Genomic DNA, 23,805 nt, shown 5'->3' with positions numbered 1-23,805 from the left:
TCTGTCTGTATGACTCACTCAAACCATCCTTGAATTGCATCACCGATGAGCAGCAACACCATAAGAATTCAGTGCTATTTCAAATGTCTTGTATTTCTTCTAAACTCTATTTTTATATTTCAGCCCCTTGTTTTTGAGTCATGCATTCATCATAATAAAACAATTTCAAGAATTGAAATGAAAATTGCACGTTTACACCATTCCCTTTGTGTTTAGTAGATTATCTAATGTTCAAATGTTCTACCCCTGGAGTTTCACTCACACATTCGTACCTTCTCTGTATCGATCCCTTTAGACATTGACCATGTGGAGACAATATAATCCATGACACGTTCACTAAGGCCTTTGGGGACTTGGTATAACTTTAAGAAATCCCTCACATTGTTCAACATCTCATGGTAGCGATTGGTGTTGGCGTACATTTGTTGGAAAATTGTAGTGACGTTTCCAAAAATAGTTGCATAAAGAAGAGCTGGAAGAGATCCAAAAGAGTAATTAAAAACCAGCAAAGAGACACAAACTGCCAGCAGTTTAATCAATGCTAAAGCTTCCTTCATTGTTTCATTGAACATTTTGGTTGCAGTCAATTTGATGCTGAGCTGAGCTAGGAAAATATGTTAATGGCAATTCTGGAGCAAGATGCAAGTGGAGATAGTAGATTAAGAAAACACATGAGGAAAGTTATTTAGAGCAGGGGTCTCCAACCTTGGCAACTTTAAGCCTGGTGGACTTCAACTCCCAGAATCCCCCAGCCAGCTTTGCTGGGAGTTGAAGTCCACCAGGCTTAAAGTTGCCAAGGTTGGAGACCCCTGATTTAGAATGCCACAAGTTCGCAACAGAGCCATCAGATATTCTATAGCTCTCAGATCCTGACAGATAGAATGAGACCTAAAAGATAGAGCTTGGCAGGCCAAGGACTTAGAACTGATAGGCCAAGACAGAAGTAAAGGATATTCAGGTCAATGGGAGAACATAATGGGACTTACTCCTTCAGTGGTAGAAACAGATAAACATGGTAAAACAGAATAAATGACAAAATTTCTCAGTCCAAATTGGAGCTAACTGCCATGCACACCGGATTTTCATTCTGAGGTGAAGTTTCATTTTCTGGAACTTCAGGTCAGATAGAATAGAATAGAATAGAATATTTTAATTTATAGACCGCCCTTCTCCCGAAGGACTCAAGGCGGTGTACAGCCAGGATAAAATACAGGAAAAAACAACACATACAAAGCTAAAAACAACCCTTAAAAAACCTATTCAATATGGCTACTTTAGATAAAATATTTCCCTATAAAATTTACAAAAAAATTTAAAAACCATAAAATCAATTTGATAATTTTAAAATTTAAGCGAGTCCAGCAAGACGAAATAAGTAGGTTTTAAGTTCGCGGCGGAAGGTCCCAAGGTCAGGTAGTTGTCGAAGTCCAGGGGGAAGCTCGTTCCATAGGGTAGGAGCCCCCACAGAGAAGGCCCTCCCCCTGGGGGCCGCCAGTCGACATTGCTTGGCTGACGGCACCCTGAGGAGCCTCTCTCTGTGAGAGCGCACCGGTCGTTGGGAGATAGATGTTGGCAGTAGACGGTCCCGTAGGTATCCCGGTCCTAAGCCATGAAGCGCTTTAAAGGTAGTAACTAACACCTTGAAGCGCACCCGGAAGACAACAGGCAGCCAGTGCAGTCTGCGCAGGATAGGTGTTACATGGGAGCTCCGAACCACTCCCTCAATAACCCGTGCAGCTGCATTCTGGACTAACTGGAGTCTCCGGGTGCTCTTCAAGGGAAGCCCCATGTAGAGAGCATTGCAATAGTCCAGGCGAGAAGTAACGAGAGCATGAGTGACCATGCATAGGGCATCCCGGTCCAGGAAGGGACGCAACCGGCGGATCAGGCGAACCTGATAGAAAGCCCTCCTGGAGATGGTTGTCAAATGGTCTTCGAAAGACAACCGCCCATCCAGGAGATGAAGAGTCATTTTGACATCACTGGGTACTTGTGTAAATCTTTCTGGTTTATTATTAATATTATTATTCCTTCTCACCTCCATCATCTCCCTGTCATACAGGAAGATACAGTGAATAGTTTACTATAAATATTTTTGTAGTGAACTTATATGTATTACAAGTAATTGATATGAAAATAAAATCTGAATTTAACCAACCATGTTTGAAGGTACATATTGAACTAGTTTACACATCTATGATCTCTCCTTGAAATAATGACATTGTTTAATTGAATGGATTGTTATATTTCTAATACTGTAAAAAGAATATTGTTATCATTTCAAGTTAGGAAGTAGCTCATTGATTCAGAGGTCCCTGGCATCAGGGTTTCAGATAGGCATCAATGTATGACTGGTCACTTAACAATCATTTAAGTTATGGCAGACCTCCACAAAAGGTACTTATGATTTGAATTCAAAGTTCCAACAGCTGGCCCCCTTCTAATGGTCATGTGACTGCATTTGGGATACTTGGCAACCAGCCCACATTTATGGCCAATTGCAGCATCCCGCAATCAGATGACCAAGAGCTGTGGTGGCGCAGTGGTTAGAATGCAGTACTGCAGCTAATTCTGCTGATTACCAACTGCTTGCAATTTGGCAGTTGAAATCTCACCATGGCTCAAGGTTGACTCATCCTTCTATCCTTCCAAAGATGGTAAAATGAAGACCCAGATTGTTGGGGGCAATATGCTGACTCTGTAATCAGGTCAGAGAGGACTGTAAAGCACTGTGAAGCAGTATATAAGTGCTATTGCTATTTACATTTTTTGCCTGTAACCAACATTTACTTCTAGTTTCTGGCAAAAAACATCCATAGCGAACAATGGGTTCATTTAACAACTGCAGAATTCACTTAACAAACACAGCATTTGCTATATAACCACCAAGTTCACTTAATGACTGTTGAAAAAAGATTGTAAAACTGAGTTTGATGACATGATGACCTGCTCATGACCTCCATGAGCTGTGGTGGCACAGTGGTTGGAATGCAGTACTGTAGGCTACTTCTGCTGAGTGCTGACTCCCTGCAATTTGGCAGTTCAAATCTCACTAGGCTCAAGGTTGACTCAGCCTTCCATTGTTCCAAGGTCAGTAAAATGAGGACCCAAATTGTTCGGGGCCATATGCTGACTCTGTAAACCGCTTAGAGAGGGCTGTAAAGCACTGTGAAGTGGTATATCAGTGCTATTGCTAAGTGCTATTAATGACCAGCATGACTTCTGATTATAAGTGAAGTCTCATTTATGATCATGTCAAGGACTACCTATAATAAGTATTGTTGAATATAAACTTTAAGAGCCACAAAAAGACAAGTGAAACACATTTTTTTTTCTTCTTCTTTGTAGTCTTATCATTATAATTTCTGCATTTGAATTGGCAATAAATTGGTTTTTTCCTGGCTCATGGTTAGAAGCAGCCACTAGATCACAAAAGACAGTTATCAGAGGGCTGTGCTACCTGAATACCCAGGGCTCACCAGGACTTCTGGGGAAAGAAAAACAGTCATCCTCAGAGACTGAGATAAGAAGTTTCCTCATCTGAGATTGAATCATCTGGGAAATAAAGTGAGCCATTTTTCAGATATATAAACTTCACCTTTGTCCAAAAATACTGAGTTTTTCTTCTCTCTTCAAGATTTTATGTGCTGCTTGGGGTATGTTAATTGCAATTGATCCCTAGTAAATGTAAATTTCCAAGAACTGATGCCACTTGAGACAAATAAAAGTCTTCTCCTTCACTCCCCATGGCTTCTACCTTTGCGTCTAAATATTGCATTCTTGATATATCATTAACAGGAACCAAGTGCAGAAAAACCAACAGATTACATGCATGTAACGGTCTTTACCATCTCCTAAACATCTTTAATAACCCCTGGGCCTTTTCCAGCCTGGGTATAATTCTGAGGCAGCATTGATCTCACTTGCGAATGACAGGGATGGAGTGTTGCAACATTCCTAATCCTGCTAGATTTCTCAGTAGGTTGTGATATCACTAATCATGGACTGTCTTGGGTACTGGGAGTGAGAATTTCTCTTTCCTCCTTCATGATCAGGTCTAACAGCTTATGGTGGGGCAGACAGATGGAGGCCAAAGCCCTCCTTTGTGGTCACTAGGTGAGGACATTCATAATTTAGTCCCCTACCTTTCCATTAACTACACTACAAGGGACTGCACTAAAAGACTACTTGAAAGCTACAGCTGGTTTAGAATACAACGACATGACTTATCACTGGTCTTTTTTAGTTGACTCATGTAATAACCATAATTTGTAAGTTATACTTGTTGCCATTTGGCTTTTGGGCGCCATCTAAGTTGCTGGTGATAAACATAAATATCTTTATGGTTTAGAATCTGGATACCTCTGGTTGTGTCTTTCTCTAGCTATTTCTGCCCATCCAGTAAGAAAGCTCACCCTTGGTCCCATCAGTAAGGCAATGTCATCTATGTCTGATCCTACCCTCTGAAACATGCTTCCACCATACGCTCCTATAGACCCAACCTTGCTGTGCTTTTGTAAAGCCTTAAAATTGAAGGCTGAAGTAGTTTTATACAGCGTTGTAATAGGTTTTACTGGTTCCCTAATTAGGACTTCTGAAAATGATATTTTTTGTACTATTGAGGGTTTTTTGGGGGGAGGGGCTCCTGCTTTATTTTAATTGCCTTAATCTGCCCAGGATTGCAAATTGTGATTAAAGGAGTCTCTCTAAATTTGGTTTAAATGAATAGCAAATATATGAATAAAACTCCTAAAATCTATGAGCCTTTATTAAATATAATGGCTGATTTCACATAAGTTTAAACAGTTCTGTCAAAGACACAACTGTTAACATTCCCATAACATTCTAATCTTAATTAGTCTATCTAGAGCTTACTGTAGCATGCAAAACCAGCTCATTTAACTTATTTATACACCCAGAACTAGAAGTAGAAACTAAAAATTACTTTAATTCAATAGCCAAATCAGCATGCTAGATGAATCTACCTCCTGAGTCAAAGTCTGTTCGATCATATAAAAATAAAATCATGCGGAGGTAAATATCCAAAAATGACAGAGGCCATGTATCACTGTAGCCAATTTAAAACATTTGTGACTGTCATTTTTGTCTCTCCTCATTAAATTTACTAATGCACTTTATATTAAATTGACACCAGCGTGCTAATTTCATTCTCTCCGTCAACCCACTTGTCATGTTTCATGAGTTAAAGATATAAATATTGCAGTGCTCCCTGTAGGAGTTGCTGATCCAGTTCTACAGAGGCATTATTGAGTCTGTCATTTGCACCTCTATAACTGTCTAGTTTAGTTCTGCAACCCAACAAGAAAGACACAGACTTCAGAGGATAATTAGATAATTAGAACTGCAGAAAAAATAATTGCTACCAACCTGCCTTCCATTGAGGACCTGTATACTGCACGAATCAAGAAAAGGGCCATGAAAATATTTACAGATCCCTCACATCCCTCACATAAACTGTTTCAACTCCTACCCTCAAAATGACGCTATAGAGCAATGTACACCAGAACAACTAGACACAAGAACATTTTTTTTCCGAACGCCATCACTCTGCTAAACAAATAATTCCCTCAACACTGTCAAACTATTTACTAAATCTGCACTACTATTAATCTTCTCATTGTTCCCATCACCCATCTCCTTCCACTTATGACTGTATGACTGTAACTTTGTTGCTGGTAATCCTTATGATTTATATTGATACCGATTGTTTCCTGATTGCTTATTTGTAGCCTATGACTATCATTAAGTGTTGTATCATTAAGTGTTAAATTTGTACCCTATGACCATCATTAAGTGTTGTAAGTGTTGTACTTTGATGAAGGTATATTTTCTTTTATGTACACTGAGAGCATATGCACCAAGAAAAATTCCTTGTGTGTCCAATCACACTTGGCCAATAAAATTCTATTCTATTCTATTCTATTCTATTCTATTCTATTCTATTCTATTCTATTCTATTCTATTCTATTCTCTAAAGTCATGGATATGAAAGAAAGTTGGTCAGCTCACATTTGAATATAAATTTAGCAGATGTACATTTCCTGAACTCACTGAATCAGCAATACTAGAACACTTCTATCACTCAAAACGACCTTGACCATCTAACCGCTTGGTCTAAAAATTGGCAGCTCCAAATTTCAACCAGCAAATGCTCAGTCTTACATATAGGAAAAAAGAACTCTAAAACTAAGTACATACTAGATGGACATTACCTTACAGACGACCCCCATCCCGTTAAAGACCTTGGAGTTTTCATGTCAAATGATCTAAGTGCCAAAGCCCACTGCAACTACATAGCAAAAAAAGCTCTAAGAGTTGTAAACCTAATTTTGTGTAGCTTCTTTTCCAAAAACACCACACTACTAACCAGAGCATATAAAACATTTGCTAGACCAATTCTAGAATACAGCTCACCTGTTTGGAACCCTCACCACATCTCTGACATCAATACAATTGAACGTGTCCAGAAATATTTTACAAGAAGAGTTCTCCATTCCTCTGAAAACAACAAAATACCTTATCCCACCAGACTTGAAATCCTAGGCTTAGAAAACTTGGAACTCCGTCGCCTTCGACAAGACCTAAGTTTAACTCACAGAATCATCTATTGTAATGTCCTTCCTGTCAAAGACTACTTCAGCTTTAATTGCAATAATACAAGGGCAACCAATAGATTTAAACTTAATGTAAACCGCTTTAATCTAGATTGCAGAAAATATGACTTCTGCAACAGAATCATCAGTGCTTGGAATACTTTACCTGACTCTGTGGTCTCTTCCCATAATCCTAATAGCTTTAACCAAAAACTTTCTACTATTGACCTCACCCCATTCCTAAGAGGACCATAAGGGGCGTGCATAAGCACACAAACGTGCCTACCGTTCCTGTCCTATTGTTTTTCTTTTCTTCTTCCTATATATGTTTATATGTGTATATACTATATAATCTTTTTGTATGATGTTGTGACAAAATAAATAAATAAAATAAATAAATATATTTTTTAATTAATCAAAATCTCACAACATTGAAAATATTATCAGTCTTACCCAGAAATCTCATAATGACTTTTGTGAGATTATATGTTTAAATCATACAAGATTCCTACATGGAAATTCAGATCTGATGAATCTGGGGATCTTACAAGATTCAGTCAGTTTTCAAACTTAAATTTAATTTAACTGGGGGCTACATGGTTTTTTTGGTTTTTTTGTTTTTTTGTAAAGGAGTCAATTGATCTCTGGTGCCTTATGTAATTATTTATTACATTTGCAGTTGGAAATTTTCCCCCTAAGATGTTTATTTAAACTAGTGACCAAAATATACTGAAGAAAATTTATTTTGCAGGATCCAATCTGAGTCGGTCACCAGGATCATACAACATTATCCTGGGATATTTGCCTTCACTCATGAATGTTATCCTGGGGTATTTGTCTTCATCTGTGAAAATTCATTTTGTTGACAAATGTTGGTATTGGAAGCCCAAGGACAAAGCTTGGAGATTGGTGGGTTTACAAACCCTCTTTATTGGCATAGGCAAATGAATCCCTCCATTTAATTGGCTATGCTTTTTAATAAGTGTAATTAAAAGTCTTCTAGAACACATAAGAATTAACATAAGCTAATTCAGAGAATGAGGGAGAGAGGGAGAAAGGAAATAGAAAGAAGCTTCTTTCTATTTTCTCTTCAGCAAATATAAGTACACTATAATATATGACTGTTTTTTTCTATTACCAATTTTTTCCTAATCATCAAAAAATCAAAAATACATTTTCTCCATTTATGCAAAACAAAAGTCTATAAGGGTTTTCCAGTCATCCATAAATGCACACATTGTTTTTCTCTGATCAAAAAAAGTTAATTTAGCCATCCCTGCAAATTTCACCATCTTTACAAGCCATTTCTCCATTGTAGATCTGATTGGCTATGTTCCATCTGTTAATTGATTTGATTAATACCATTTTGATATTCTATTAAGGGACAAGAGAAATGAAATAACATTTTCCTACACAATAGGTGTCTTTACTAAGACAATAGTCTTTTATAATATATCTTAAATTGGTTAGTTTCCTTAGGTGCTATCTACAGATCCTTTAACAAATAATAACTATTCTTCACCATCTAATAATTCCAGTGGCTGTTTGGCTACTTGGCATTCTTGTGATTAATATCTTCACTTATCATGCTACTGCCTTGCTCCCAATTGCTTTTACTGAATCCACAAAACAGCCTAGTAGCTTATTATTTATTATATTAAGTTATCTAATATTTATTTATTGTTAACTCACTCCTACCAGTGCATGCTGACCTTCCTCATTTATCAACAGGAAGATTCAAATCCAGGAAGCCCCCATTGGCACTTCCACAACACATACATGATCCCACAAAAAAGGTGCACGGCTTTGAACTACCACTTCAGCAATGGACAATCCTGAATAGGATTTGCACCTCACATGGCATCTGCCAGGACTCTCTGTATAAATGGGGCATAGTACCCTCCCCTCAGTATGACTGCAGAGTCCCACATCAAAGTGTAAATCACACTGTAATCAGCTATAAGCTGAGGGCATATACCGGTCCAGTATCTGATTTTTTAAAAATATAAACGATGCTGCGCTTCAATGGTTAGATGGCCTAGACATTGGCATTTGAACATAGATTAAGTGTTGTATCAAGTGTTAAATTTGTACCCTATGGCTATCATTAAGTGTTGTAATTGTTGTACCTTGGTGAAGGTATCTTTTCTTTTATGTACACTGAGAGCATATGCACTTGTGTGTCCAATCACACTTGGCCAATAAAAAATTCTATTCTATTCTATTCTATTCTATTCTATTCTATTCTATTCTATTCTATTCTATTCTATTCTATTCTAGATCTTTCTAATATTTATATTTTATTGTGTTCCACTAATCTAGATGAAATGTTAAGATGTATTGCTAGTCCATGTATGATATGCCATACAATCAATCAATCAATAAAGGATTTGCCTAAAATCTCCCATTCCCATGTACTTCACATGTGTATACTTCCATGGATATTCAACTTGTAGTCCCATGTTGCCAAAATTGTGGTTCATTATTTGAAATAAAATTATTCTTCAGTATTTGCACTTTTTTGAATATAGAGAATGAAGCAACATAGAGAGAAAGGTATGAATTTACAACATCTAAAGGTTCCACAGAATTGTACCACAAACATTAGGTGCCTTAACAATCCAGCATTCAAATTCAAGCTTTCTAAAAAGTCTGATTTGATTAAAACCTTTACACATCTGTTCACATTCTGTAATTAGTACTCAGTCTTAGGGATTAAAGGCGTCAACATACTGGATTGAATCAGTTTGAATCAGATTAAAGGTCCAACTCTGAGGCCACTTAGCTGTTCTCTGTCCTAAGCTGTTTACTTTTTGAACAGAGAATTAGAGTTGTTTTATCAATTACAAAGTAGCCATGACATCAATGGCTATTAAAAAGATATTTGCTGTTTCAGCAACTTTAAATTGGTTCTTCAGAACGAAAATAGGAAATCTTTTGTGGAAATCACTGTCTTTTGTTATTTTCAAGAAAAGCACATAAACAAATGTATACAATAATCATTTAAAAGCTGTGGTTCCTAAATTGTGCCCTGTAGCAAAGTCACAGGGACACTGTGGGGAATTTTAAATTTTTGAGGGAGTCACAGTGGCACTTGACATTGTGAAAACATTACTAAGGCACTAAGAGTACCATGAATCAGGAAAGTTTGAAAACATATGTTTATGAGGAAACTTTTTTGCTTCTTGGAATAAAAATTACACACGGATCAGTAGTGGGTTTCACTTACCTTCGCTACCAGTTCGCAACTGTAAGCGCTCGCATGCGGTGCTTCTGTGCACGTGCAGAAACTTCTGTGCATGCGCAGAGCATCCGTAATGACGTCCTGGTGGGTGGGCGGAGCCTCCTGCCGCCGCCACTACCAGTTCACCTGAACCGGGGTGAACCAGTAGAAACCCACCACTGACACGGATCAATCCTACATTTATTTATTTTATTTATTTATTTATTTATTTATCAAATTTTTATACCGCCCTTCTCCCGAAGGACTCAGGGCGGTGTACAGCCTAAATAAAACACAATATATATACAATTAAAATCAAAATTTAAAATAAAACATATTACAAAAAGGCCAATGTTTAAAAATTTAAATTTTAAATTTTAAAAAATTTAAAACCCCACAACAATAAAACCCAATTAAAATATTAAAAAACCATTATGCCAGTCCAGCTTGAATAAATAAGTATGTTTTTAGCTCACGGCGAAAGGTCCGAAGATCAGGCACTTGGTGTGGGCCAGGGGGAAGTTCATTCCAGAGCGTCGCTGCTCCCACAGAGAAGGCCCTACTCCTGGGGACCGCCAGCCGACATTGTTTGGTGGATGGCACCCTGAGAAGACCTTCTCTGTGAGAGCGTACCGGTCGGTGGGAGGCATAAGGTAACAGCAGGCGGTCTCGTAAGTACCCGGGTCCTAAGCCATGGAGCGCTTTAAAGGTGGTAACCAAAATCTTGAAGCGCACCCGAAAGACCACAGGAAGCCAGTGCAGACTGCGGAGCAGCAATGTTACATGGGAGCCACGAGGGGCTCCCGTTACTACTCGCGCAGCCGCATTCTGGACTAACTGCAGCCTCTGGGTGCACCTCAAGGGCAGCCCCATGTAGAGAGCATTGCAATAATCCAACCGAGACGTAACCAGAGCGTGAGTGACTGTGCATAAGGCATCCTGGTCAAGGAAGGGACGCAACTGGCAGACCAAGCGAACTTGGTAAAAGGCCCTCCTGGAGACGGCCGCCAGATGTTCATCAAAGGACAGCCATCCATCCAAGAGGACGCCCAAGTTGCGAACCACCTCCTTTGGGGCCACTAACTCGCCCCCAACAGTCAGCTGCGGGTGCAACTGACTGTACCGGGGTGCTGGCATCCACAGCCACTCCGTCTTGGAGGGATTGAGCTTGAGTCTGTTTCTCCCCATCCAGACCTGTACGGCTTCCAGGCACCGGGACAGCACTTCGATAGCTTCATTGGGGTGGTCCAGGGTGGAAAAGTACAGCTGAGTATCGTCAGCGTACAGATGATAACTCACCCCGAAACCACTGATGACCTCACCCAGCGGCTTCATATAGATGTTGAACAGGGTAGGCGAGAGAATCGACCCCTGCAGCACCCCACAAGTGAGGCGCCTCACGGACGACCTCTGCCCCCCTGTCAACACCGTCTGCGACCGGTCAGAGAGATAGGAGGAGAACCACCGATAAACGGTGCCTCCCACTCCCAATCCCTCCAACTGGCGCAGCAGGATACCATGGTCGATGGTATCAAAAGCCGCTGAGAGATCTAATAGATTAGATTATTATTATTATTATCTAATAAATTAGATCTAATCTAATTTACTTGGACATAAGAACCATTGCATTTAATAGGTTCCTTTAACAGGAAAGTGTGTAATAAATATTGCCTTTCCTCTTTTTGAATTTCCTACTTGCTATGATCTTTTCCTTACCAGTTTGTCTGCTGAATCGCCCATGGGGGAGGGGGGGTCCTGCCAAACCAAAGCATAATGCAAAGGATTGTGGGAAATCTTTTAGAACAATATGCCCAATGATGGCCTCAAACAAAAAAATTTAACCTCAAGATTTCCCCAAGCAATTTAAGGTGGAAACCAAGAATATATATGAGTACTATCTGTGAAATTAGAAGAGAAGACAAAGGAAAATTTGAGAGTCAAACAGTACCTACACCATCACAGCAAGAGCAGCTGAAGACTGGCTCCACACTGTTTGTGTCCTAATTAGAGTTGATCCACTGAAATCAATAAGCCTTCAGTAAAGGATGATTAACTTAAGCCTCATTGATTTCAGTTCGATTATTCTAAGTAGGATGCTATCTGCATCAATGAGCACTATGGCCTTTATTTTAAACTCCATAAAATTAAGATCTATTGAATTAATATTTATGCAGCTAAACAGATTGGAATGCTAATATTTAATTTGCAAATTTTCTGCACTGACATCTCTGTTCTCTAATCTGGTCCATTTATCATTTTCTTTTGATTTAAAGTTTTCAAGCAAATTACAGTTTGTCTCGTCTTCTGGACTGCTACAGTTCCTCTTATGACAGGCCTGCAAAGTGTTAGCAGATTTAGTATTGTATGTTTAACTCCAGGGAAAGATGTTCCTTGGATTCTCCATTCTGTTGGATGTAGATGGACATAGCAGCATATGGGAGATCCTGATAAATATCTGATAATGTTTGAGTGTCTCAACAAGAAAACTGAAAAGATTGCAGTTAGAATCCCCAATTTACTTCCCCAGTTCTTTCCTAATTCTTTGTTTGTGCTTGAACAATTTTGGGATCTAGTATGAAAATAAAAATATATTTTCTCTGTATCTGTTTTTGGAATTGCCTCCTTTGTTCTTTTCTTATGATGATAAATATTTCCTCCCTTGCAGTAGACCCCAATTAATTATTTTTTAAGGCAAAAGAAAAGGAATATTTGGCAACTTTAATCATTCTTAGAGTAGATCTGTTGTTTTCAGCGAGGCTTCTTTAAAATCTATAAGCTTTCCAATAAGCCATGTGACTAAAACGTCAAATAATATTAAGGTTTCTTCATATAGCAGGGCTGAGGATGTGTAAATCTTCAAAGGGAGGCTTCACTTTGAAGTAAGTTCACTTGAGTAAAGCAGCCCCTTGAAGCTGCTCCATGATTAACCTGTCTTCCTCTTTTCTAAAAGCAAAAATGAGCCGTTGCATTGCTTCCCAGCCCCACCTCGTTCTCCTCTGATTTTTGCAAAAGCCAAAAGTGACTTCAGCTTTCACAACCAATGCTCTCATCTGCAATTTCCTCTTAAAATCTCCCAGCACTTGCAAAACTCAGAACATACTTCTGTGGAATCAAAGCGCCTGCACTGGAGATTTTATAAATGACAAGGGGGAACCAGTGGGGAGGCATCAGGGTGACACAAAGTGTTTTGCCAGGGGAAATTGCATTATGTCATTAGAAGAGAAGAGAAGAGAAGAGAAGAGAAGAGAAGAGAAGAGAAGAGAAGAGAAGAGAAGAGAAGAGAAGAGAAGAGAAGAGAATAACAGAGTTGGAAGGGACCTTGGAAGTCTTCTAGTCCAACCCCATGCCTTTGTAGGAAACCCTATATCACTTCAGACAAACTGTTGTCCAATCTCTTCTTAAAAATTTCCAGTGTTGGAGCATTTGCAACTTCTGGAAGCAAGTTGTTCCTGTTGTTCGCAACTTCTGGAGGCAACTGATTAATTGTTCTAACTATCAGGAAATTTCTCCTTAGTTCTAAGTTGCTTCTCTACTTGATTAGTTTCCACCCATTGCTTCTTGTCCTGCCCTCGGATGCTTTGGAGAATAGCTTGACTCCCTCTTCTTTGTGGCAGCCCCTGAGATATTGGAACACTGCTATCATGTCTCCCGTAGTCCTTCTTTTCATGCTTCATCAAAGAGCATTATATCCCTCCTGTACAACAAGACTCTTGGTTAAGATATGAGGTATCTCATACAGGTTTAATACAGATATAGGTAGTCCTCAACTTAGGACAACAGTTGGGATCAGAACATCCATCACTATGCAATGCTATTGATATGTGAGCTGCACCTGATTTTACAACCCTTTTTTTTTTGTCATGGGTGTTAAGTGAATTCAGCTTCCCCCACTGACTTTGTTTGTCAGAAGTCCCCAAGAAATATTACAAATGATGATCACATGATCTCATGATGCTGCAGCCATCATAAATAAACATCAAATGTCCAAATTTTGAACACATAATCATGGGGACATTGCAACGGTCGTAAGTATGAGGACCAGTGACAAATCACTCTTTCCAGTGCTGTTGTAACATTGAACAGAATGGCTGTGAGTTGAGGACCGCCTGTATGGACATTGCTGTGATCACAGGCCTCTTTCTTGGCTCCTATTAGATTCACTGCCTTAAGCTTCTTACAGTTGAAAAAAAAAAGGATAAGCTTCTTATAATTTAAAAAAAAAAGTTGGAGGGGGAGTTTGCATGCTATCAAGTAAACCATTCTGTAAATCATCAAATCATTGTTACTTTCAGTTCTACATCCTTAGAAAATAAAAATAGGTCAGTAAGTGCACCCCATTTTTTTGCAAAATGTATTCACCTTCCCAGAACAATGACATTTAACCATGTTCCTTCTGGGAAAAGTGTGTTTCATGTTTAGCTATGAATGCAACATGACACGTTTTGTGACAAGGACGCCACTTACTTATGGCATTCATTTTGTGAGTATTCCCACAGTATGAATTCTAAATATGTTCATTGATCCCAAAAGGTTGTATACATAAAATAAAATTAAAAAAAACTACTGGTTAGATAACAATTCCATAAAACATTGATGTTGATTGTGGCTTCCAAAGATACAGAGAGGCTAAGGAATGACAAAACTGTTACGGCTAAGTTCTAATTATCATAAAATTGATATTTGATTATTGTTGCTGGCATTTGAAAAGAAAAAGTTTTGCTCAGGATTCATTCTGCAGTGCTGAATGAATAGAGTAATAATATGATTTTTTAAAGGTTGCAGTTGTGTATAAAGCAATTAGCGGATTAAGCAAATTGCTTTCAGTAGTAAGTGTATCATCATAACACTCAAGGATCTCATGTTTAGATGCTCTGAAATGTGTACTCTAAATTAATGCTATTAATATTAAAAACCAAATAGCACCAAGTTTAATATTCTCAAATGTACAAACCATTTCATTTGAGGTGTTTTGAGCTGAACCATACATAAGAGGTACTGATTAACAAAATGCCCCTGCGAGGGCAAAAAACAGAAGAGAACCTAAGATTCTTAAAACTATGATTCTATGATTCTATACTCTTTTAAGAGCATCACTTAAGAGATAAGTGAGAATGAATTCTAATAAAACTTACAATACTTCCAGATAGACATGTATCATTACAATATAAAGAATATAAATCAGGATGCAAAATTAGTTCACTAAAACTAGAATTTGCTATCCCTATAATAACACCTAAGTTAGTGTTTGTCAACAAGTTTAATTTATGTGAACTTCAACTCCCAGAATTCCCCAGCCAGCTTTGCACTCAAAGAACTCTTTATGTTTAGATGCTCTGAAATGTGCACTCTAAATTAATCATATTGATATTAAAAGCCAAATAGCACCATGTTTGAGTTGAGAAACACCCATGTATATAACAATAATTAACCTTGCCTGATTTCTTTCAAAAATACCTCTGTTTACTTCAGCATGGTATGAATTCAAGGTTGTTAGTTGGTATTTAATCCCAGATTATTCTACAAATTGTTCCTTGTTTAACTCTTTAGTTTTTTAAAGATTTAGGTGATTGGAAACTTTTATGAAAATCAATCACCAACTTGAGCCAAAGAACAGATATGCCACAGACAGTATAAGACACTCACTGACTCTCCATATTTCACCTAAATGTTCCACAAGCTTCATCGTTGGATATAGCCACTTTTCAAAAGCCACAACAAAATATTGTATCTGTAAAAATGATTCTAAATGATTGAAACTTTTCAAAAAGGCTAATTTATTATAAACGATATGCACAAGACAGATTCCAAGATCCTTCACAAAATTAATCCCTGGTTATGTCTAATAATACCTTATTCAGTGTATTTAGGAATGAGGTAGTTTGTCTATAAATGTTATAGTGGGTAAAAGTTTAGGATTAACAACATACCTATTTGTAGCTTTTTAACAATATAGCTGTGGTCAGTTTATCTTGTTATATGCAGAATGGTATTAATTAATTTTAATTGCTGTAGGTAAAACTATTTTTAGATTGTATAGTACTGAATTATAATTCCTAGAAACTTTCATTCACCAAAAATGAATGCTAGAATCATAGAGTTGGAAGGCAGCTTGAAGATCTTCTAGGCCAACCGTCTACCAGTGCAGAATTTTTATATTGTCCCACACAAATGGTTTTCTTGAAAGCTTCCACTGATAGATCACTCACAACTTCAGGAGACAGGATCTTTTGCTTAAAATGGCTCTTAGAGTTGGAAAATTCCTTCTTATTTCAGCTTTGGATCTCTCACTGCAAAGCTTCCTCCCACCAGTTTTTGTCTTATAAAAAAACAAATCTAATAAATCCATGCCTTTTCCCTGTGCTATTCCTCCATGTATTGGAAGACTGCTATGTCGTCTCTCCTTGGCCTTGTCTTCTTTAGATAAAACATACCAAGTTTTTTTAACCAGCTTTCATAGGCTTCCAAGCTTTTTACATTCTTTGCCACACTTCTCTGAGCCTTTTTTGTTTGTTTGTGTGTTTACTGTGGTGACAGAAATTGACAAAATGGGGATGGGGTTAGCCAATGATAAACTTATACCCCAAGTCCCAAAGGTGCTTTTTCAGGAGGTAACTGGGCTTTTTTGTTTTTTCTTTGAAGGCATTTTGCTTCTCATTCAAGAAGCTTCTTCAACTCTGACAGGATAGTGGGGAATGGAGGGGTTTATATTCCTTCCAGAGAGCTGGTGATATAAGGGCCGGTTTAGCTCACGCTGGTAAAGCCTGTTATTCAGAACACAGTAGCCTGCAATTACTGCAGGTTCGAGCCCGGCCCAAGGTTGACTCAGCCTTCCATCCTTTATAAGGTAGGTAAAATGAGGACCCAGATTGTTGGGGGGGCAATAAGTTGACTTTGTAAAAATATACAAATAGAATGAGACTATTGCCTTATACACTGTAAGCCGCCCTGAGTCTTCGGAGAAGGGCGGGGTATAAATGTAAACAAAAAAAAAAAAGGAATTTAAATATGAATCCTTCCATTCCCCACTATCCTGTCAGAGCTGAAGAACCTTCTTGGATGAGAAGCAAAATGTCTTCAAAGAAAAAACAAGAAAGTCTAGTTGCCTCCTGAAAAAGCACCTTTGGGACAACCATGACCTGGATGACTGAGAATCTCTACAGACTTTTTACACACCAAGTAGACAACCAAACACTAAGTAATTATGTAGGTGAATCTTTGCTCCTTGTCACAGAGATACAGTGATCATAAGAGATTCGTATGCTTACATTTTCTCTTATTGCAATGGATATTAAAGGCAGCGGAAGAAAGAAAAGAAAAAAAATCCCAAGGCAGACTTGGTGCTAGGGGATTCTTTGTATGTATGTTTGAACTTTGAAGGTTATGGAAGAAAGACAGGCAAACAACTCTAAAATAGCCAATTAAATGATTCAAAACATCACAACATATCTGTTTCTAGAGGAACTTCGTTCAGTTGATTGGATATTTTCCCCAAGCTTTTTGGTGAGCTATCTTCTAGCTGGAAAGGGGTGATTAGCATCATTTGAGCATTTCAATTCTTCCCTCATTAAAGCAGCACAGCTACTATAGTGTAATTTCAGATTGGCTTATGGAAAGCCAATCCCATTCCTTAACTTCATAAGGAATGCATTTCTTCTTTAAGTTTCTTCATTATTTCTTCCTCCTTATTCAATTTGTGTAACAGGTAAGAATGAAAAATATGTTGCAACCACAAGATCAACGACTTAAATAACTCTGCCTTGTTTCTTTTCCAGCTCCTGAACTTACTGCAATTACACGTTCAATTTTCCTTGCCAAAACAATTGCTCTGTATCAGCTTACCCTCAAACGGCGCTTTAGAAATAATACGCACACCAGTATTTAAATAACCATGTCTGACTGTTCCCACTCGCCAGAAGGAAAGAGCTAAGCTCAGTTCTGCATATGCTTTTACTTCACTGAGAAGGGAAAATCCACCCTGGCATCTTCTAGTGCCTTATGGCAGCTGCTACTTCTATTGAAATAAATAGGCCTCACGTCTATATACAATGATCATACATGGAGCAGCAGCCTTTGGGTAGTTTTTATACTTACATTTAATTTAGAGACTGCTTCATTCTGTAAATGTTGTAATGGGGCAACATTGCATCTAGTAATCATAGTCAAAATGATGGCAATTCAGCATCTTAACTGAAATTTCCCACCCTTTACTGTCAGATCTTCAAAACAATATACATTAGAGACCTGAGAAGGTCTATAACTGGGAACAAGAGAGACCAACCATTAAGAATTCCTTTATTCTGAAACATGGCACCAATCCATAAGATTAAGGTCATGAATCCCCACTTCAATACAGCAAATCAGAATGGGTGTCTTCGAAAAACTGTAGAGCCTTGCAAAGTGCTCACAGAGTCACAGACTTTCTCTTGCTTCTCAGGTTGTCATAAACAATGTAGAATCCTACAACTCAACACCCACGTTTGAAGAAACATTGGAAAGTAGTGTGTGTAGAATGGGCTACCTGCCACTATTATGGATCGTTTTTATCTTATGAAACTCTCTGCCTACCAGTCATTCCAATTTTAAATGGAATGACTATATTCACTTTCTCAGATTTGCTTCTTTAACTGGTCAACTGTAGTGTTCCTCTATTTTATTTTAATGTTTGCTGTCATACTTCTATATTGGTTCCATCAACACAACTATGAGTTCAGTTGAAAGCTTCTAATACTCTGAATGTGGGATCAAATCTTTAAATTTTGCAGAATGGGGACAGATTTAAGTCCTGACAACATGCAGAATCCTGCCCTACATCTTTCACCTGCTGTCCCAAATCTTTGAGTTGCTTTAAGGCAATTCACTGTTTGCTTATTTCTTTTCCTTTAGTGTGACTATCCCTTTAGAAAGAGGCACAGTGGTTCAGTGGCTTAAAGACAGTGGAGAAAGTAGATTCTGGCAGTTCAAGTCCTAGCACCGTGTGGCAGACTGAGCTCCCGTCACTTGCCTCAGCTTGTGCCCACCTAAGCAGTTCAATTGGCCTGCAATAAGCATTAAGCTGACTGGTATACAGCTTTCTTAATCTCTCTTAGAGACCTTTGTAAAACATTGATGTCATACTGGCTCCCTTCCAGTCCTATTGAACTGTACCAAGTCTGATCTAAGTGACAAATCCCCAGTTCCCACTGGGGAGGTGGGAGGGTCTATTAGCAAATTCAAATTTAAATTCTTTAGAAAGAGTGGTTTCTTGAAATAAGGTCTCTCAAAATATCCTAGAATATCTTCTCTTGTTAGATCAGTTTGCTATAAATGTTTCATCACCCATCTCCTTCCACTTATGACTCTATGACTGTAACTTTGTTGCTTGTATCCTTACAATTTATTGTTGTTGATTGTTTCCTGATTGCTTATTTGTACCCTATGACTATCATTGAGTGTTGTACCTTATGATTCTTGATGAACATATCTTTTATGTACACTGAGAGCATATGCACCAAGACAAATTCCTTGTATGTCCAATCACACTTGGCCAATAAAAAATTCTATTCTATTCTATTCTATTCTATTCTATTCTATTCTATTCTATTCTATTCTATTCTATTCTATTCTATTCTATTGAATGACACCCGCGAGAAAGTCAATACAAGCTCATATCTTTCAACGTCTGCAGTAGAGTGGGCTTAGGACACCTGGTCTCCACGAAATCCAAATTATTTGTCATGTTATGTTAAAAACTAAAAGAGTATTAAAAATCCCATCAAACAATCATTAGAAGTAGTATTGGTATCACATTTGTCAATTTTAATTTTTAATATGGTAGATATCAATAAATATAACCCACTCAAACCTAAGCAATTTTGAGGTCCTCCATAATTTTTTTAAAACTGGGAACTGGTCCTAAGAGAAAAAAAAATGTAAAATTACTATGGTTTTCTATAACTGTCAAGCATTATGAAGAGATTTTTAAGAGTCTTTTTCATCATCCTCAATCACCCTTTGAGTGTATTCTAAATGTAAAAATATTTCCATTAATTACTGATTACTATTGATACCATACATCAGATCATGATCACTATGTAGGATTAAAGGTAGCATTGTGTGCTATCTTGGTGGTTCCAGTACCAATTTTTCCAAAATACTGTCATTTAACTATGGGATTCTTTGCCATGGTCTGAATATAAATGCTCCCATTTTATGTGAAGGTAATTTAAGTTCCCTATTATTGCTTCTCCTTGACATGCATGCCTGATGTCTTTTAATTTCTCAATATAGCCTTCAGTGTTTTTTGTGGGAGACAGGTTATTCCTAGATCTAATTTACATTGCAGTCAGATATTCCCACTCATAATAATTCTATAGAGAAATCTTTTCTTCTAAAGTTTTTTTTATACATTAGAATTTTTATTCTCCTTGTCAGAGAAGAGCAATATATCCTCGCAGTAAACCCTTTCCTGTACTTTTTATAAACTTTATATCCAGGTATGACTATATCCAATTCATTATTTTCATTCTTCAAAGTTTCTGTTTTACTTTCTATATCTGTGTTAACATTCATAACCAAGTACCCTAATTCCCATTTAATTGGGTCAGAGACTACTAGCACAGTAATAGAAATATATAGGCTATCCTTGCCTAAAGTTATTGGCATTAGTGCTTTTCATAGCCTTTTATCTCTCTTTTTTCTCTTAACAGATATGACCACCCATGAGCCCATTTCCAATCTTGATCTTTTCCTTTATAGCATTTCCTAAAATATCTATGTTTGTTTCTTCCATTAATTGTGTCCTTTCAAATATGTCAGAGATTACCTGGACAAGTTCCTGCAGTTTTCTTGGCAAGATTTTTCAGAAGTGGTTTGTCATTGCCTCCCTTTCTAGGGCTGAGAGAGAATGACTGGCTCAAGGCCACCCAGCTGGCTTTGTGCCTCAGGCGGAACTAGAACTCACAGTCTCCCAGTTCTAGCCTCATATTTTAATATTATATCAGACTGGCTCTCAAATATCTATACTCTTCCAAATTAGATGCTATTTAGTACCTATTGCCTTTCTGGCAGGAATCAATTTAAAAGCTGATCTGCTATATTTTAATTTTTTCCTTTTTGCTGGGGTCTTGGAAAGAAACAATGCATAAAGGACTGGGAGTTTGTCAATTGATGATGGATAGGATAGGATAGGATAGGATAAGGGTTAGGGTTAGGGTTAGAGTTAGGGTCTTCATTTTACCAGCCTTGGAAGGATGAAATGCTAAGTCAACCTTGAGCCATTCAGGATTGAACTCCTGGATATGGGCAGAGTCAGTCTGCAATATTGTACTCTAACCACTGTGCCAGCACAGCTCATTAATGGAGTGTGGAGTGTGGAGTGTGAGGAGTGGAGAGTGGAGAGTGGAGTAGAGGAGAAGGGAAGGGAAGGGAAGGGAAGGGAAGGTTATGGTGAAAGAAGATGGCAAAAGAAAGCTTGAGCTAAAAATAGACAAAACTTGCTGGTGCCTTTGATGGAAAACTTTCTGAAACAACGTGGGAGAAGCAGCTGAGCAACAGATTGCAATGCTATTGGCTGTTCCAATCTAAACCCCTCTTCCTCCTCCGGCTTGGTCATCTGATCAAGAGGGGAACATATGCATATATAGATTATATATGGATTTTGACCTTTATAAATCTTCATACCAAGCAGACAAGACCACCTTGCAATCTAAACACCCATCTGTCTATATTTCTAATGACTGAGTTATCCATAACTAAAAAAAAACCCTTCCATCCTCCAGAGGAGAATCTATTTTCAAAGAGAAACTGGGTTTATCAACCAAAAACTCAATCTCTCCTCTCCCTTATCCTTGAAATGATGTCCTCCTCCCACTCATTCTTCCCAGCAGGAATTATCATCAAAGGTCTTATCTCTATACCTCTCTGTCTAAGCCACTTCGATTTCAAGGGAATAGATTTGCTTGCTGAGAATCAGGATGTTATTGTACTTTGCATGGAACCACAAATTATGCCCAACAGGCAGACAGTCATATATCAGACAATGGATGTAATATTCTTCAGAACCTTCCGAAGAAATCTCTGGAGATGTTTCACCAAGGAAAGAAACCTCACTGCAGGTAAATTTTTGTGAGAGTGCTGACATTAATTTTCCAGGTATGAATTTCCTGATTGCACTATCAGGGTTTCAGCAGAAATAACTTCACTGAAAATAAATATAGCAAACATGTCTGCCGCTGTGCCAAGTGTGAACACAAGTTTACAATGCTAAATATTGTGGGACAACTAAAATGCCTAGCACAAATTTCATTGATTTCCCCTTGAATTAACATATAAACCATATGCTTCACATTTCATTGAGTATACTGGTAAACATTCGTTTGTTTTTCAGAAGTGCACAGCCTATAACAGGTTTGCATGCAGGTTCAACAGTCTTCCCCAAATTGTCCCCACATTGTGATTTTATTGTGGCACAATAAAGGAAAAAAATCAATACATGTTATTTTACTGCATTAGAATACAACTCCAAATGAAAATAAAATTAGTTTCAATGTTTGCTCCAATTAAGCTCATTATTTTTGGCCTTTGGAGACTTCAGGATGCTACTCAAAAGTTAAGTGCAACTTTTGGATTGGGGAAAAGTAGAATGTAGACCTTTCTCTTGAGTAATCAATATGGCAACTAGTGACTGATGGACATCCCAGGATGCTAACTGCATCTGAGGTTGTTCAGCAACAGCAGCTCTTGATACGTGACATTTTTCTTTTCTTATTCTTTCTTCCCCAGTATATAGGTTTTTAGAGCCTCTCAAATACTGGTGTATCTGGTCACTGTTGAGCGTTTTTTAGAGACAGCACTTGCTAAGTAACACTGGTCTACAGGGGGAAAGCCTCAGAAATGAAAGTAGCTTAATTTTACTAGAATTGGGTGACTAATAAAGAAAAACTAAGTCCTGATATTAATTGGCTCTAGTTTCCAAGATACAACTTCAGGTTAAAATTGTATCAAAATAATTCAAAATTACGGGGGGAGGGGTGCGATTATCCTCCATAACTTTTCTGCAAAATGTGATATAGCAATAAGAATGGTGCCACACCAATCATTATAAATTTATTTTTTTATTGATCCCAATAACATAACTTTCAATTCATTTATTGGTTTCTCGTGTAACATTTTCATGCTTTTTGCTCTAACATCAGATTAAATGACAAGGTTCCATCTTTATTCGGTATCTATACTGTGCTTTTTGGCTTTTCTCTTATGAACTGCAGAAGGATCATCCCTGGGGAGATTCCAGCAGTAATCGGCAAATATGGATTGACTCAATTTCCCTTGGTATCTTTTTTCCATGCCTGCGATATCCCCATGCTCATCACTCACTGCCCAACAGTTCAAAGGGAAATAGTCTAAATGCAAGTGTAAGAATTGAATTTTCAGTGACACGTTTGCACCAAGTGCTTTATAAGACTTAAGCAAATTTTCCATGTGTTTTTCATAGTCATCTGCCTTGCTGTTCTCAAAGTGAAGATAAATTTATATACTTCCATGTGGTACCATTTTCATTGTTGTACCGTATGTTGTCAAGAAGTTACAAGGCATCATGATCATTAGATACCTCCCTCCCTTGTAGGCAAATATACACACCTCTCTATAAATTTTTATTGTGAAATATCTTGAAAACTTTAGCCAGCCAGCACCTTTATCACCTGTTTTCTAATTCATCTAATGAAAATATATAAAATGAACACATTTTATCTCAGAGTTCAATAATTTCCCAAAATTTGTAGACTAGTGTAATCAGTAGACTTATGTACTGAGCTGAGCTCTCTCCCTCCCTCCCCCCCGTCTTGTGTGTGTGAGAGAGAGCATATATATTTTATATATTATATATATATATATGCTTATATATATATAAGCATATCTTATTTATTTGTTCTGCCATTCAGCACACAAAAAGAAACATGGTGCTTTTCTTGTTAGATAGCTCAAAAACCA

General features: G+C 37.8%; 1 protein-coding gene across 1 annotated transcript in view; it reads right to left on the bottom strand.

Annotated features, from left to right (window-relative positions):
• KCNH5 (potassium voltage-gated channel subfamily H member 5) overlaps nt 1-23,805 on the bottom strand; it is a 249,924-nt gene that overhangs the window by 73,913 nt on the left and 152,206 nt on the right. Inside the window, exon 8 of the mRNA XM_058162920.1 lies at nt 273-472. Within this exon, the coding sequence (XP_058018903.1) occupies nt 273-472 (200 nt within the window). The remainder of the gene's footprint in view (nt 1-272; nt 473-23,805) is intronic.

The sequence above is a fragment of the Ahaetulla prasina genome, chromosome 1 (assembly GCF_028640845.1).
Source record: "Ahaetulla prasina isolate Xishuangbanna chromosome 1, ASM2864084v1, whole genome shotgun sequence".
NCBI lineage: Eukaryota > Metazoa > Chordata > Lepidosauria > Squamata > Colubridae > Ahaetulla > Ahaetulla prasina.
This window is presented reverse-complemented; position numbering and strand designations above follow the sequence as displayed.